We start from the raw sequence: 17424 nt of genomic DNA on the forward strand, positions 1-17424 counted from the left end.
CATTAGATTGCTTCGTGTCCTGGATATGGATGTTAACTGAGTCAATACAGTTATATCTCATTCTGACGGTTTACAAATAAATACTGCATGTTCACCCAGTTCATTTACCTTTACAAATGTATTTCATTCTTTAGACTGTGATTAAAAATAATGTACTTAAATATGACACTGTACATGGAAAAGTACATTAAATATCCAAGTCCTGCAAATTGCCCCAGCTGGGACCTGTTTTTACTTTGGCTTTTAGCTTCACATAAAGTTTTACTGCCGACTCCATCTCCCTCTTCACTATCTGAGCCACCTGGAAGGAAACAAAAACATTAATTATTGTTAGGTTACGCATTCGGGTGCTATATAGCCACACTGGTGTTTAACACTTTTAATACACTTCTATGCAAATTTCTTTTGACAACCATATGATCTTTATAAAGACAAGAAATGTTTGATACTCTTGTACTAGATCTCGTTTTAAGATGCAGCTGTACCTAATGTGGTCAGTGAGTGTACATTTACTATACCTGTATGAGATTCTCTTCTGTAGTTTCATAGAAGAGTTCATCATGGAGCTGCAGGACAAAATATGCGCCTCTCAAGTGAGCACCTCTCCGAGGATAACTGCCCGTTCCTATAGTAGACAGTTTCACATCACACATGCATATCACTCCGAAATGAAATATGGTCCTGACTGAGCGTGCGTGTTACCTGCGTGTGTGTGCTGGTGAGAGAGTGGAGCTTTCGGGTATGTTTTTCTCAGCCGCCTGTAGATGTTGATGGTGGCGCGTTTAACGATGTCTGCCGCTGAGCCTTGAACAGTTGTGTTCACTGCCTGACGCTCCGCCTAGATATGAATGGGGAATAAAATTCATCATTATTCATCAACTACAAAAACATCATTTTGTAGATGAAAATTCCAATATATTTTACAAGTTCTACACGGTGATCTGCCCAACGTAGATGGATAAAAGTGTTTCATAATGTGTTCCACGATACAGCATAGACACCTAGATTTTTAAAAAGTTTATTTGAATGCATACGTGTGCTTTGACATGAGGATTTGTGCTGGTGATTCCAGGAAGGTATCTGCGACGTCCCATCAGAGTTTGAACGTAACCATCCTTGATGCACTTCTTCACCGTTTCTTTGAGAAAACAGTTAATCCCTACGCAAACACAACAATCGAATGACATCCAATGCAAGAGCTGTATAAAAAATCCATCCATTACAAAATTCTCATTTTCTATTGACAATGTTGAGAGGTATGAGGTATTAGTTTTGCAATGTTCCTTATTGTCATTGTAATAATGACATAATTTAATAAAATGTGAAGGATTACATAGTTTTTTTTTGTTTTGTTTTTGTTTTTGCTTTAATGCAATGACTATTGTGCTGCTCCTTCTGTTTTTGCCTGCCTTGGCCATACGGGGGCAGTAAAATGCAGACATCCAGATATACATGGAAATGTTGCTACTCTGTAAGTAATATTAATATACATGCTTGTGAGAATTGTTGTATTATTTATCAACATGTTGCTCCACGATATGCGTCCGTCGGCTAAAGACATAACACCATACCACTAATGCTATTTGTTAGCCAATCTATGGTGTGTTGCATTGTATGTTGGCATTAAGCTAGCAGAATTTCTGAAGGCAAAGCTAAGTAGTTGTTTTAAATACAGTACAAGTAATTCTCTGTTTTATCTTCTGTTTGACAGTAAATTTCAACTGGAAGTGGTGATAAACAGCTTGAAGACTTTTTTTTGAATAGTGCTATTTGTTGTGACGCGAGTTGAGATGAGTTCATTGCCACCATACAGCATTTTCATATCAATGTGTTGCCTACCTTTGTATCTAGCCTTGAAACTCTCAATATAGCAGGCCGCATCGTTCTCCTCCACGCCCATCTGCTCCCCTAAAGACTTGGCTCCCATCCCGTAAATGATGCCGTAGCAAATCTGGAAAAAACAAATACAAGTGATCTTGAACGTCCACGTTGTTAACACGCGAGCCTTGACGCACCTGCTTGGCTTGCTGTCTGAGGTTGTCGTCGACAGTGTCAGGGTCGACGCTTTTCCATTCGGCGGCGATGCAACGAAACACGTCCGCGCCCCCGTTCAGCACCTGCAGCAGACGCTGATCTTTGGACAGGTGAGCCAGCACCCTCAACTCCAGCTGGGAGTAATCCACCGCCAATATCATCCCGCCTGCAGCAAAACGAGGCCGAGCGCAACAAATGTGAGACAGGAAAATTTTGCGTGAACAGGCAAAAGGAGTACACTAAAATGCAACATGGACCTGAGAAAGGTACAAATGCGTGTCTCATGCTGACGGAGAAAGACGGGCCTCGATTGGCAGCCTCGCTGTTGGGAACCGACGTCGCCAAAGAACGTTTCTTCTTTCTGCAACATAAAAAACATGATTCTTGCACTGTAAATAGGTGCATCGCTGTGACGCTTCCTACATACAATGAAAAGAGCAGATGCTCTAGAATTGAACCTTGTGGAACACCATATGACAGTCGGACAGTGCGAGACTAGAGCAACTAAGGCTAACACAAAAGTATGTACTGTATGATAAAGTACAGTGAATCCCTCTTTGACAGTGTCAATTCCAACTTTGTGTATCAAACTTCTATCAAAGCAGTGTTGTTGCCGTACCCATGTTTGCTCTTGTAGCGGCCATCTTGTGAAGGTGGGCTCTCTTCCACCACAGTGGGCATGTCAATGTCAAAGTCTTTGGGGACGTTCTGTATGTTAGGCTCTGTAAAACTCACTCGACCTGAATCAAGAGAAGAAAAATAAATACAGACACATATGAATGACCGTCTCGATGAAGTGGCAAATGTCTACCTGTAGCCGTGTGCGTCTGGGCTATGGGGTAGATTCTATCCATGGCCAGTGTAGCGTGGTACTGCTTCTCCCTTTGCAGCGGGAACACCACTTTCGTCAAAGCATTGGTGATCCTCCTCCACTCCAGAATCACGCCTGGGAGCGGATGCAGAGGACGTAGCTTCTCCAGAACATCCTGACAACAGCACTTTAGTTTAGAGTATGGATGGGAAACTCCCATCCACGCGGGCCGCAGTCAGTCCTGCATGTTTCCAATGTTTCTCTACTCCAACACAGCTGATTCAAATGATCAGTTCATCAGCCTGAAAATGATCCTGACTAGGGCTGGGGAAAAAAAAATAAAAAGTCGACCAAGTCACATGGTCAGCCTACTGGAACAGAGTCAACAGAAAATCAATTATGCAAAAGCGCCTGTAGAGGGAGACAAAGCATCACAAACAAGGCAGCTCCAATGGGGTATATGCCACAGAAGAGGCGGGACTGTTTTTTGCACATCAGTTTGTTTCCGGTTTGCGACGTGCGGGCTTCATAAAAAATAATTGTGCTTCCGACTTTGTGCCCCTCGGTTGGGCGTTCGCAACCCGGACGGGAAATAAACTGATGTGCAAAAGCACGTCGCCCCTTTTCCGTGGCATATATCCCATAGGCCATGACTCAAGACAAGTGGACTTTAAAAATTCCACTGAAAACGTCTGCCTTGAAGTGCCGTTGCCAGAAAAATGTTTGCAATGTTTCTACTTTTACTTATGGACTAATGTTGAAGCATCGTCTGTAAGTTTAAGACACCATTACATGTGTCATGCCAATACTGTTTGAACTAAATGGTAGTTAATGTTTGTTTACCGTAAATGGCAATCGCTAGCGCGCTAATGCTAATAGCGATTGCTAACAGTTTAGCATAGACTAATTTTGTGGTGTTTAATAATCCTCATGCACTGAAGATAATAAATAATTATAAGTTATATCCACTTAATTCAGCTCATGTAGATAAAATAATGTATGTGTGAAGTAAATGATGGTTAGTGTTTGTTTACCTTAATCGCTAGCGCGCTAATGCTAATCGCAATTGCTAACCATTTAGCAAAGGCTAATTTTGTTGATGTTTAATAATGCTCATGTACAGAAGATGATAAATCATTAGTACTCTATTTATATCCACTCAATTAAACTCTCGTTCCACGTGACATTACATTAAAAATAATAATAAGAAAAATGTGGCGAGGGTGGGGGGGATTATTCAATGGAATCATCGATTTTAAAAAGATTTGACAGTGACAGGACTGACAGCCTTAATTCTGATTATTTCTATCAGGTGTGTTGGAGGAGGGAAAGATGGGAGACCTGCAGGATTGCGGCCGCAGAGTCGCCCATCCCTGGTTTAGTGGGACTCTTCAAAGAAAAGAGGAAAAAAAATAAATAAATTAAATCGGTTCACCTTGGTTGTGCTGAACTGCTTCCCGAGCCGAACTCTACCTCCACCTCTGCGGGTGTATCCGAGGGTCTTCTTGCTCTTTGACGCTCCCACGTCACCATTTGGAGGCAGATGGAGCTCTAAGAATAAAATCTACACAAGGACGTGGATGCTGAGACACGTTTTATCGATCACATGCTTCCTAGACTCTGCTCTAAGCAAATAAAACAACTTACCTGCGCTATGTCGTCGACAGACGTAAGGGAGAAGTTGTGCCCCGCCAGCTCGTACGCTTGACATTCCAGCGCTGCCAGTTTGGCTTGCATCACATGCTTTTGTCTCTCACACTCATCAACACTGAAGCCCATTCCGTTGAGTTCCAGCAGAGCCAGACACACTTGCGAGGGCATCTCGACGCTCCGGAAGGATTCTGCACAGGCCGTGACAGGTCATGACATGTCAATATTGCTCATAACATATCTTACATCTTAACTAATCATACCAAGCATGCCGTCTTTGTCTAGTAGAGTGTTGAGATGGTTCATGACGGTGTATACGAGCACACTAGTGGTCGCCGCCCTCACACGGGGACAGTGGGCGTGCGCATTCCCAAGGCCGTCCAACAGAGGGAGCTCTTCTGGACAGTAGACGGTGATCATGTTGGCTAGAGTCCTCGCCTCAGTGCTGGGGTCCATCAGCCAGCATGCCACCTCGGGGGAAAAAAGCATCAGCGAACATTATCAACAAATTATATCAAGGATGGTGTAGTATGTGACTTTATAAGGCAACAATATTTGCTCATTTAAAATGTGATGGTCCATATATCAACAATCCTTAACTTCTGAGTTTTTATTCTATTCTTAACTCAAATCACTTGCATCTCAATCACCCGTTGAAATGAATAGAAATGCCATTATTTGATTTAGTACACCCCCCCCGCCCCCCAACTAATCCAATACAATTTATTTCTATAACACACTTTAGAAACAAGTGTTTCCAAAGTGCTGCACATTGAGATTACCAACTATAAAAATAAAAAACAGTCAATAAAATACTAAAATACAATAAGTAAAATAAAAAAATAAATAGCTACATTAAAAAATAAATAAATAAAATAAAAAATAAATCCTAAGAAAAATAGCAGTCATTCTTACTCGTGTTGTGCTCTTACCAAGGTTATTTTAGTTAAACTAAAACTAAAATTGAAAAAACAATTTTGTTAGGGAAATAAATTAAAAACAAAAATGCTTTTTAAAAAACGAAAACTAATTGAAACACATTTTATATTTACAAAACTAACGAACTAGTAATAAGTGTAAGTAATACACTTAAAAAAAAACTAATACTGAAACTAACTAAAACTAAGTGTTTATTAAATAACAAAAACTAATAAAAACTAAAACACCCTGAAATCTAATTAAAACTAACTAAATTTAAAAAGCAAAACTCAAAACGAAATAAAAACTACCTAAAATGAAAATTCCAAAACTATAATAACCCTGGCTCTTACTTTGGGGTCTTCACATTTCCCCTCCAAGCTGATGCCGCAGCTCAGCACCAGCTTCTTGTACACCTGGATGACGTCATACGTGACAACCGTGGCAGCTGAAGGCCGGCTGAGAAGGGCCTTCACGTGCTCGAGCCTCTCACCCACTGGCAAACCCTCATCCAGATCCGGAGGGGCAAGACTTAAACTCAGTCCTGAGAAGCAATCAAAACTGTGACCTCATTCCCGTGTGTGCGTGTGAGTGTGTGTTTGTGTACCTTTGTTCTGCTTTCGCTGGAAGGATACGTAGAATGCATCTCTTGCTCCCCAGCAGACAGACAGTCCAATCAGCAGCAGTCCATCACTGCCTCTTACAGGAAAACCATCAGCACCTTGGAGCTTCTGTTGTGCTGTTTACACAAAGCGCATCCACAATGACTCATCACATTTTCCTGCAAATGCAAAAAACAACTGCGCTGATTACCTCTTTTATGCTTCCCTCCTATTTCCTCTTCCGTCTCCAGCTGATGTTCGACCCTTTCATAGGCCAAAGCCAGAGAGTAGCGTTCTTTGGTTTTCCACTCCTTGACGAACGTGTCGAAAAGATATTTGTCACTTGAAACGTCGATGATGGAGAATGCGCTACAGTTGCTGGAGGAGAGCGATGCATCTTGGGAGAGCTGAAGAGAGAAACCCTCGTAGCAGTCTAGAGAAGGACTTCGGTTGGGGTTTGTGGGAGATTGGTGTCGGGAACCGGATGTTCCCTTGGTACGCTGCTCTGATTCACGTGTCATATTTTTGGATTTGGAAAAAGCTCCTGTCAGAACACTGGTGCAACATTTTGGAGGTTTCCCAGGTAAAATGCCTGAGGGTGTCGACTGACTGAGCGGCTGGAGAGTGACAGGCGACTGGATAGACGTAGTGGTGAGCTTTATTCTGGGTGTCACAGATGGTGTCTCTTGAGTGGGCGGTATCAAGTCTCCAGCACAGCCCGCCCTCAGCGTTCCAATCTCTGTTGACTCGCGTGATGTTTGTGGCTGCACAGAATCTGACTCAGGGTTTGTATTGATAGGCTTCGGGCATTTTCTCCTGTTTTGCAATGAAGGAGGAGACTTTCTGGGAGCCTGTTGACAGTATAAAGGAGGAATTTGCTTATTATTGTCCATGTGACCCAATGGACTGTTTTGCACAGGCTGATCAGACATACTGGGCCAGCAATCGAATATCTCCTGCAGACCAGGACTGCAATACAAGGTGATCTGAGGTGCGAGGGACTGTTTTGAAATGACATCATCAGCTGGTACAGAGATGATTTCACCTTCCTGTTCCTTCTTGTTACATTCCTCACTCAGCCTTTCCTCGCTCGTTTCGGGTAGTAAACATTGTTGCTCAACTTGTGCGGGTGTGAGGTGCTCATCAGGAAGAACGTGACCTTCCAGGCGTCCGGCCTCCTGCCTCTCCAGAAAATGCTCGCCCACCAGCAAAGAGTCGCCCCACTCTGACAGGTTGAAAGAGGACTCACCCCACTGGATGGCTTCGTGCTTCTCCGCCTCCTGGTTGGCGAGGAGCTCACTGCGACGTTTCTCCTGGGGGGACAGTCGGGGGTGGATGCCCCTCGCTTGCTGGCTGTGCTGCTCCTCGTTGGCTGATCGGTCTTCGTCCGCCTGGTGCGGGCTCAGTGAGTTCACATACAGGCTGTCGAACAAGAAGCTGCTGCTTCTGTTTGGATCCTCCACAGCAGCAGCATTATCGTCGTTATTGTCAGCAGAATTCTGGAAACATCACATCCCCCGAATATACCATTAATTACCTTTACCTACATTTATTTCTCCTGATATGGAAAAAGCACTAAGCTTCTATGATGACATCAAAGTATTTACGTAGCCATCCCTCCAATCAAGATTAGATTAGATTAGATTAGCCTTTATTGTCATTACCTGATGACTGGTGTCAAGGATGAGCTCCATCTGGCTGTCGGTCAGAGAAATATTGAACAGGGGGCGTTTACTGTTCGGGGCTTCAACTCCGGCACTTCCATCTTTGTTATCCTGCTGCACACCAGCTTCTGCCATTGCCTCCTCTTGAACATCGTTTAAATCCCGCACATGTCCATGATTTGTATCGCTGTTTTCTAATTCTGTCTGGACAATTATCCTTTCAGTCTGAGTGTCCAATTCAAAACTGTCACCAAACATCTCTTCCCCCTGTTTGAGCTCTTGCTGTACTTCTTCATTTGGATCCTCTCCTGAGTAGAGATCTGGAGATGAAATGAAGTCCGCCTCTGCATCCTCCTCCCGCCTTCGCTTGGTCTCAGGTGTGAATAATGAAGCTAAGGCAGGACGAGACGAGTCGGACATGTCTACTTGTTTATCCAGAGGAAGTGTGGTTGGAGCGTCTTGAGCAGGACCAGGTACAAACTCAACGGCGTTTAAATGATGTGACATCAGCCTGGTTGAGTCTTGCGGCTTTTTGTCAGTTTGTATGGATTGAAGTACTTTGTTGAGGATCCTTGAATGCTTCAATTTCCCTGGCTGCATCGGTGATACCACAAGCCTTGAAGCATCATCAATAACTGATGTCTTTGTGTGAATAATTGGATCTTCTTTTAACCTGGAACTTGGCGCTCTCAACCGAGGAAGAGGCATCAGGGGGAGATCCGGCTCAGGAGGTTGTTGGAGTTGAAGCATCGGGCTGGACACAATCTCAGCCAATTCTTGTGTCATACTTCTCAATGGACCATTTGACTGATGTGTTTCCTTTCTGACTGAAACTCCTTCCGGCACTAATATATTCATCTCCTTGCTTCTTGGTGCTTTCTTTTCCAGCTTATCTTCACTTTCTTTTTCATCAGCCTTGGATTCCTTTCTCTGCTCATTATTTCCTTTTGTCATACTACACTTTTCTCTCGCACTCAAGTCTTTCTTGTTTTGCTTCTCGACTTTCGCCTTGATAACCGTCATGTCCGCCTTCTTTAACTGAACAGTATCTTCCTCTTGGTGGCCTTTAACACCATCAGTCTGACCTTCTTGTGGGCTACGGACAGCAGGAGCGTCAGAGGGAAGAGTCGCTGGGTCCCACTGAATGCCCAGCTGTGCCAAGTCTCCCTGAAGGAGGAGCTTTGCCTCCGATACAATCGCATCGGCCGCCTCCTGCTCGGTCAGAGCCCGCCCGCCGCTCACCCACACACAGCGGAGGTTCCGTCGCTCCACAGCCTCCATTTCGCTCTCATCCACCGCACGCTTGGAGCTAAGGAAGAACATATTTGGCAGCATTTTTAATGGGAGATTGTTATATACTATTTTTTTTTGGTGTCGAAATTTCTTTAACAGAAAAAATTGCAACATAATAGGACCGTGATATAGACATTTGCGGGAGATTGCTGCAGTTTTGGTTTTAAAACAACATGCAAATACTAGAGGTGGGAACCTCTGGGTACCTCACGATACGATACGGTATGCGATACAAGGCTTACAATAACAACTATCTCACGATATGATGATACCGCGATTATCGATATATTGGTCAGGTAATAAATCCCCGATAATCTACGATAAAACTAATCAAAACATAAACTGTTTTTTTTCAATGAGAAAATAGTTTCTTTTTGTACCATCACTGAAACACTATATTAAAACTGCTGTCTTCTTCACATTGAGTACTTTAGTGTATTTTTTTTCTTTAAACAAAGATAAATGTCTTCTTAACAGGCACCACCTTCTGTGAACAAGTTTATGTCTTTCTTAAACACTATCGTCATGCAACATGTCAGTCAGTCACAGTCAATTGTTTCATTTTATGAACTGTGACACGATTTCTTGTTTAACATTGCGAAAGTAAATCAATAAATGACTTACATATTAAATCCAATTAAATCAATATTAATACTCAGAAATTGTGTGCTTCAAAAAGTCAAAACACAATATGTTTTACAACTTTACAAGATATAATACACATATTTCATAGATATGTATGCAAAACTAAGTCACTTGGACAGCTAAATGTCTTACACAAGTAAGTAGCTCACGAGTCTTCTTCTTGAAGACTTCTGTACATTTCCCCGCCACTTTTATGAGGCGCTCCCCCTAGTGGCCCTCCAACTAATTGCTCAATAAGTACAGTAATGGTCAATGGAGCCGTTATTGCGGCTTTATATTAAATACAAATATCGATACTTGCCGTAGGCATATCAAATAATCTATCGGGAGACAAAGTATCACGATATTGCGATATCAATATATCGTCACACTCCGAGTAAATACAGTCAGGAACCATGATTCTTGATTCATGTACATTTTACACACACTCAAACCCTCCTACCTCTTAAACGGAACAATGCTCCTCAGAGCTTTCTCCACATCAGCGACTGAAGCCCTGGCAAGTTCGGCGACGGTGCGCAGGCCTTGCGCGTAGAGCGCTCGGGCCCTTGTCGCAGTCAGAAGGGAAACCCTTACCAAGTCCACAAGCTCACGCTGGACGCCGAAGCTCAGCCTGATCTGGTACTGCGACAGCAGCAGCTCCATGTTGCCCCAGCCCAGACGCCGGCAGAACACCGTCACCATACCTGAGGGATGAATGAAGCAACAGCCAGTAAATAATAATGTTGCTCCTTTTGGTGTACCTAAACATTTTTTGTTTGTTGTATTTCAGTTAAATTTTAACATCACAGTGTGTACATTTTTGCATGCATTTATTTGATATGAGTACCTGCATATTTGGCAGCGGACTGTTGGAGAGACTGCAACTGCCCTCGATTGCAGTTGTATTTGGATGCCACTGCTCCCAAAGGTACCTCTTTCACCAGATCCTGCAGTACGAGAGTGGTAAAGAACCTGTGGAGGCATGCCAAAAGATGAATGTCATTTTTATTCATGTAAACATTTTTGAAATAAGTATCATTGAATGTGCATTTGGCTTTGACAATCATAAATCAACCATTCATTAAAACTTTGCACTTTTCTTCTAAAGAATATAAAGAAAACCTTGTATTAGCATTATGCTAACTCTTTACACTTCTGCATTCAGTCCATCAGGGCATATAAATACACATTGTAATAATTGCTTGCATCAATACACACTAAATGTATGCATTACCTTTTGTGAATTGCCATTTGTCTGCGTTGCATCTCAGTCTTGGCGACAAGTTTCCCCCCGACTGAGCGGGCCAGGAAACCCTCTTGGACGCCCACCAACTCGGCCACTCTCTTCATCGATGAGGACAGCTGCTCCCACAGACAGAAGAATTGATACCAATCTATTGTGGTCCATTCTGCATACAATGGAGTGATCTGGTGGGGAAAGTTGTCAATAATATTTATGGTGCAAGTGAAAATGGATTTGTCTAACTTTTATTTTAAACAATACCAGATAGAGAATGTGCAGGTCATTTTCCAGCACAAAGCCCTTCATTGCTCGCTGGAGATCTGCAAATATTCCAAGTGCCTCGGTCGGCGAAAGGGAGGACGATAGAGTGGCAGCACCGAGCTGAGTGGGACAGTATTGCTCCTCTGCAAATGTGCATATATCAGTGGATAAAAAGGAGATTCAAGAATGGAAAAAAAGACAAGTGGATTGGTACTTGAACACCCCAGCCAAGGGTCTTGCTGTTGAAGAAAGGCTTGAGACACTGAATACATTCTTAACTTATAAAAATTTGCTGTCCCTTATGATGATGTATGAGCCACTCTTAGTTTGTCTAGTTAGTCTTATTTTGTAGTTGCTATACAGTTAGTATGTCCCTTATGATGATAATGTTGTCAGTTGCTATGGTTTTGTATTAGTCAGTCTTTCTGTAAAGTGCTTTGTGATAGCCAAGGCTGTTTTAAGGCGCTATATGAATAAAGATGACTTGACTTAGTTTGTCTAGTCACTCTGGTTTTGTCATATAAGTGTTTATTCTGTCATATAGAATTTTGCATTGCCCTACTGAGTTACCGAATGCCACTTTTGTCAGTATGTTGACGTTCTTTAGTCGAGGTTATTTTTCTCTGAGCATGTTGAGGTTTCCTGTCCCGACTCTTCCACGCAAGCTGTTCTTCCATGTGTTCGAGGTTTCTTCCATGCATCCAGCCGTGCTCTTGCAGTTTAGGTTGCTCAGTCAAGGTTTTTCCATGAAGTGTTCACCTCATGTGACAACTATAGTCTTAAACAGTATTTTACAGTCTCTATAAAACCAAAATGGAATGTGTCCTACTCTCTGGTAAGACAAGTAATGAAAGCTAGTGATGGTTTTTGCATGATACTTACCTTGTCCGTCTTTTTGGACACTGATAAATTCATTTTCCATGAGCCATTCAACACAGGCCTCAATTGCCCCCTTGTTGCTTTCTTCCTTCGTCTCCTCTTTACTGTTACTTTTCATGCTGGCAGCCAGAAGTGAACATGAGGCATACAACCTCACATCCTGTGGAGTTTTGGCTACTCCTCCCACAATGATCTGCAGATAGGGGCGATCTATTAATATATGTCTAAAAATTACACGAATGTAGGAAATGTCATCAGTGACAATCGGACCTCCAGAATGGCTCGCAGCATGCTGGTGGTGACGCCTTCTCCCTCCCTTTTCACCAAGCAGCTCCTGATTGGCTGGAGAGCACCTGTGAGGAGGCCAATACCTTTCTGACGCTCCGCCTCCTTACACACCAGCACACTCTCACCTGGAATGAGGAAGAACTCATTATAATTCAACCAACGTGATTGTTTTGTTTCACGTATGTGGTGTTGTCAACTTCTGCCCAACTTCTTCCATACCCGTGGTGTCCACTCCTTTCCTCCCTGCTCGTCCAGCCATCTGTTTGTATGTAAGCGGGTCCAGCAAGTGTCCGTTGAAGGTCGGGGTTCGGATGATGACCCTGCGGGCGGGGAGGTTGACCCCCGACGAGAGGGTGGAGGTGGCAGCCAACACTCTGACCATGCCCTGACGGAACGCTCCCTCCAACACGTCACGTTCGTCAAAAGTCAGACCTGCAGAGACACATTATATTCAGATTCCACTTCACTTTCACATCATCATCAGTTGACTTTTCAAACAGGATCTCGAAATGTGCCTCCACTAATCTAATCGGGATATTTTGATTAATATTGTGTTGATGTAATAAGAATTAAGCAGATTAATCCACCCATTTTCCTCCATCTCAGGGGCAGACATTTCAACCTACACCACCAAAATGTCTATTTTGTAACACTCAAGACAGTGAAACAAAGGTCCAGTTTCAATTGACTTGATGATGACTGTGTGTTTACCAGCATGGTGAAATGCCACGCCCCATGGAACAGTGCGCTTCAGAATGGGATCCAATCCTGCTGGAGTCCGACTCAACTGGGCTATGACACCCACGAGTCCCTCCTGATCCAAGCACACTGGTTGGGGTTCTGAATCGCCCTCACGTTCTGAAATATATTTATAAACAAAAGGGTGAACGTTTGCATATTGTTGGCTCGGCATTCATTGATTCATGTTTTTTAACTTAGACTCAAGTATTACTTTGGCACAATCTTGTGAAATTTGGGGCTAATAAGCAATGAAACATTTATGGACTGTAACATGACAAATAAGAAAACTTGAAAATGCAGAAGTCGGCCAAGGTTCAACATTTGTTTCTTAAATGAATACTACTGTGAAATTATTGACTGACTGAGAGTAACACTTTAAAGCAAGATCATTTTAAAATCTAAATCCAGTATTTCTACCTGATCTGAGGGATATCAGATTAGATTATATGGAATATTTGTCTGACCATTTTAAATGGGATTTTCCGTTTAAATCCAAAACTTCTGTTAAATATGCGATCTGGCTTAGATTCAGATCTAGTTGCTGGCAGGAAGTAGCATATGAACCAAGAAATAAATAACCAATGCCAATGAAAATCCTTGGAAGGAGTAGAACTACTAATAGCTAATATTTTAAAAATACTCTATGTTCAAGGTTCTACGTCTTATTACTTACACTGTAAATTGTGGTCTCACACAATCAAACGGGTGAATTAGTAATTAAAATAGTAAAAATAGCCACATGCAATATTGAGTAGTAAATGTGTGGAACATACCAGTATGTTTAAGATTGTAGAACTCTCTGGCGATACTGTCAGCCAGTTTCTCACACCAGTTCTTGGAGGGGCAAAACAGCAACACGGAATGACCCTCCCGTACTGTCTCATAACACAAGCTGACTATGTGCTCGTCATCGCCCTTAATGAACACAAAGTAGCGCTGATTAAAAAGGCATTTTTTATTTATGAACTACGCTGAGTATCATTTACCTTTATTGGGAGTGCTGGAGTAAACTGCCGAACCACAGAGAGGCTCTTGTCGTAGATGCTGCAGCCCACCTTTAGATGCTCCTGCAAGGGTACCGGTCTGTAGTCGGTCTGGTAAAACTCTGCGCCTAACCAGTCGGCCAGGAGGGACAAGTTGGGCAAAGTGGCGCTCATACCTACGATCTGCACCACTTCAGAAAGTGACCTATCGGGACATGGAATCTGTCTGAAATAACAGAATGCACACTCACAAGGTACAAAAATCTACTTTTACAAATGCAGCCACTGTTACACAAGACACAAACCCAGGAGTATTGCGCTTCTGTGCAACATAGCGAATTTTTGTCAAGAGAAGTTCAAGTAGATATCCTCTTCCGGAATCTCCAACCATGTGCAACTCATCCACCACAACCATTCCTAGAGGCACAATTATGCACGTGTAAAAGTCACACATGATCACAAGCTGAATTTCCCAGGCGTGTTACCTAGTAAATCCATGTTGCCTTCCTCTATGAGCCTGTTAATGAGAGAGTTAGCCTTCTCTATAGTGCAGACAGCCACATCCACAGCAGTAAAGCCACCAGCAGCAGATGTGCTTCCCATGAAGCCGTCCACACGCACGCCAGCCTCTTCAAATACACTCTGCAGGGCCACAGAAAACGATGAAGTACACCATTTACACAAAAAGATCACCGACCATAATCTGCCTCCTACTCTTCACCTGAAGGTAGTGCATCTTCTCTTTGGCCACAGAAACAAATGGCAAAATTAAGAGAGCTTTTCTTTTAGTCTCCAGTACACGCTTCAGCATCAGCAATTCAGACACCAGAGTCTTTCCAGCACTAGTTGGAGCTTTAAAAAACAACAACAAAAAAAAAACAGAGAGGATATATAACGGTCCTTAAAATGACTTGTTTTAACTCAATGGATGGAGATGTTCAGCACCTTACCAGAGTAGACCAGGTTACCACCCTGCAGAACCTGGCCAAGACTGAGGCACTGAGCCTGCCAGTCAAACATGTGTGTTACTCGGTGTTTGCGGTAACACTCCAATACTGGGGTAGGTAACCCCCAACTGGATAACAACAGCTTGTCTGATTGTGCGTCAGGAACACACAAGGCCAAGCCTGTGCAGTGGATAAACACGCAGAAATCATAGCAATTTAGTAAAATGTTATCAAGTAATAAAATCAAATAAAAATTCAATTAAAAACACAAAGTGACAATGTGAATCTAAACCATAGCAGTATCAAAAATTCTGCCATCCGTCTTACAAATATTTTAATTTCATAGTTCCATGCCGGTGTTGAACTTAACATATATAAATAAACTTGAGTTGAGTTGAGTTAACAGAATATGAATAAATCGTGCCATAGTGGAGGCCCATACTGTCCTGTACATCTTATATTATGTGATTTTTATGTGCTGAGGTTTTTTTTTCTAAGTTCATACTGTTACCCTCTTTCCATATTATATGATATGATTATATTATATGATATTTTTTTATTATTTATTTATTTGTTTATTTATTTGTTTATTTATTTATTTATTTTTTACAGATTGTGACTGGGGGAATTTCACTTTAAGGCATTTTATAAAACAGTCTGAATCAGAATGTATTTTAATTAGCTGATGAGCTAAAGAATATTTGTGGGTTGACTTCCCCTTTAAAGATGAAAGTACCTGACATTGAATGACACTCAAACCTTTTAGTTCATACACGATAAAGAATCCAGGTTCACAATCATAGACAAGTCATACTGAATTAGGCTGTTTACCTGGCTGAGGTAAGGTGTCACTGAGAGTACAGTGCTCTAAGCCGCTGGGAACCGTCAGCACGGAGGCGGACTGATTTTGTGGTGATTGCTGCAGTTTGGACCTCTTCGCAGCAGCAGCAATGTGTGTGGGACTGAACAAAATGTAGTCCCCAGAAGCATCATGAGACGGACGTGCATTTGCATTTTTAAGTCCTTTTTGGTCCTTGTTACAAGAAAGCTTCTGCTCACTGAAATACAAACAAAAAGATAGTAAAAGTAAAAAAGCAAAAATAGGAGATAAGTGCAAGTAACACTCACAAAGTGGATGTTTCATCCCCTTGGTGATGTGTTGTATATTTTCTGACGCATGCAGAAGCTGTTGGTGAATCTATGCTCTTCTGACACCCAGCAGGCTGCTGTGATTCTTTGAAGTCCTCACAGAATTCAAGTCGCTGAGCGAGTTCTTTGCAGTTGGCTCTCCTAGATGGTTTCTTGTCATTTTGTTTCAAGACATTTTCCTGGATGCTGTGAAATTCTTCGTCTGTAGAAACGTGAAACTTTTGCTGTGCATCAGATGCATTATTCCCTGGGTGGACCGTATGCATTACATGCAGGATCTCTTCATCAAGAGCCAGTGTGGACTCCCCGAGCGCAACACCCTACAGGAGATAATCAAGTGACCTCTTGTTTAAGATGTGTCACGAGACAAATACAGTATTATATACTAATGTCAAGCTAAACTCACCATTGTGCCACCTCTACCTGACAGATAATCGGTTGTCTTTAACAAGCTGTCACCGTGAGCTTGCTCATCGCTGGAACAGTATGTCAGATAGCAACAAGTTATCACATTTCTAAAAGAACAGATGTAATATTATTGCATATCTTTAAAATCTACAAAAGAAAACTTACGACTTTTTCTTCTTGATCTTGTGCTGTCCCATGTAGCATTTTCTCTTCAGAGAAGGACCAGGAGCACTCATGTCGTTCTGATTTTGATAAGCGTGTTTGAAGTTTGCCGTTACTTAACATGACATTGTTTTTCCCCACTGTCGCCGGCGTATAAAGTCGTTATTAATGACGGTAGAAAATAGGTTTGTAAAATTTTGATTTGCGAGAGGAAACACATACACGCTGCTTGCAAGTAAAGGGGGAAAAAAACGAAATCAAAAGTTCCGCCGTTATGGCTTACGGTGTTTCAAAGGAAATAGTCCGACGGGGAAAAAATGCTAGGACGCAAATGTTCCGGCACGATTCGACTACTGTTGTCTACAACTAAACTAGTAATAAATTACAGTCTTTTGATATATCATGACTGTAAAATAATTCGTCAGGCCAGAATGAGTCATGGTGTGGACATGTGAAGAGGAGAGACAGTAGTAGACAGTAGACACATCGGTAATGATGCTGGAAATGTAACCACCAGATATGTACTAGGACGCAAAGAGAAAGAGGTGCGCAAAGACTTGCCGTTAGATAGGGAGAGACGCAAGAGGTATGCATGACGACCATTCAAATTTGGCAGGCTTTCTAACAACGCCATTCACTGCGGTCTGTCAAGTTTACAAGACATTTTACTTTACAGGGACTTTAAAGGTGGATGTTAAGTGTTCCATGAAGAATTTGTCTTATGCCTCCCAAATGACTAGTTACCTTCTGCGTGTATAAGTATA

General features: G+C 42.3%; 1 protein-coding gene across 2 annotated transcripts; it reads right to left on the bottom strand.

The window, feature by feature from the left end:
- Positions 1–103: 103 nt before the first annotated feature.
- polq (polymerase (DNA directed), theta) lies at positions 104–17415 on the bottom strand. Of its 2 annotated transcripts, none has more exons than XM_077525037.1 (34): positions 16664–17415; positions 16497–16566; positions 16070–16410; positions 15773–15999; positions 14945–15121; positions 14716–14846; positions 14480–14636; positions 14300–14411; positions 13998–14199; positions 13785–13926; positions 12982–13128; positions 12490–12702; positions 12253–12395; positions 11986–12175; positions 11104–11246; positions 10834–11027; positions 10447–10571; positions 10060–10303; positions 7680–8988; positions 6227–7514; positions 6021–6152; positions 5767–5957; positions 4759–4966; positions 4493–4686; positions 4281–4409; positions 2846–3020; positions 2654–2774; positions 2292–2395; positions 2016–2200; positions 1840–1951; positions 1035–1159; positions 703–838; positions 519–625; positions 104–301 (listed from the first exon to the last, which is right to left on the bottom strand). In XM_077525037.1, exons 1-34 carry the CDS (start codon positions 16732–16734, stop codon positions 188–190), a joined length of 7659 nt encoding a protein of 2552 aa, XP_077381163.1. In that variant the 5' UTR covers positions 16735–17415; the 3' UTR covers positions 104–187. The 2 variants fall into 2 exon arrangements, with proteins under 2 accessions (XP_077381163.1, XP_077381162.1); XM_077525036.1 differs by having other exon boundaries at positions 13998–14220.
- Positions 17416–17424: the final 9 nt, after the last annotated feature.

Source organism: Festucalex cinctus, chromosome 6, assembly GCF_051991245.1.
Source record: "Festucalex cinctus isolate MCC-2025b chromosome 6, RoL_Fcin_1.0, whole genome shotgun sequence".
In the NCBI taxonomy this organism is placed as follows: Eukaryota; Metazoa; Chordata; class Actinopteri; order Syngnathiformes; family Syngnathidae; genus Festucalex; species Festucalex cinctus.

Excerpts from the sequence above, each read along its gene's own strand:
- polq (XM_077525036.1), bottom strand. The coding sequence starts at position 16,734 with ATGAGTGCTCCTGGTCCTTCTCTGAAGAGAAAATGCTACATGGGACAG. Across the intron at positions 12,396-12,489 it reads GAAAGGAGTGGACACCACGG|GTGAGAGTGTGCTGGTGTGT; the intron begins GTATGGAAGAAG and ends TCCTCATTCCAG. Across the intron at positions 1,160-1,839 it reads TTTCAAGGCTAGATACAAAG|GGATTAACTGTTTTCTCAAA; the intron begins GTAGGCAACACA and ends GTGTTTGCGTAG.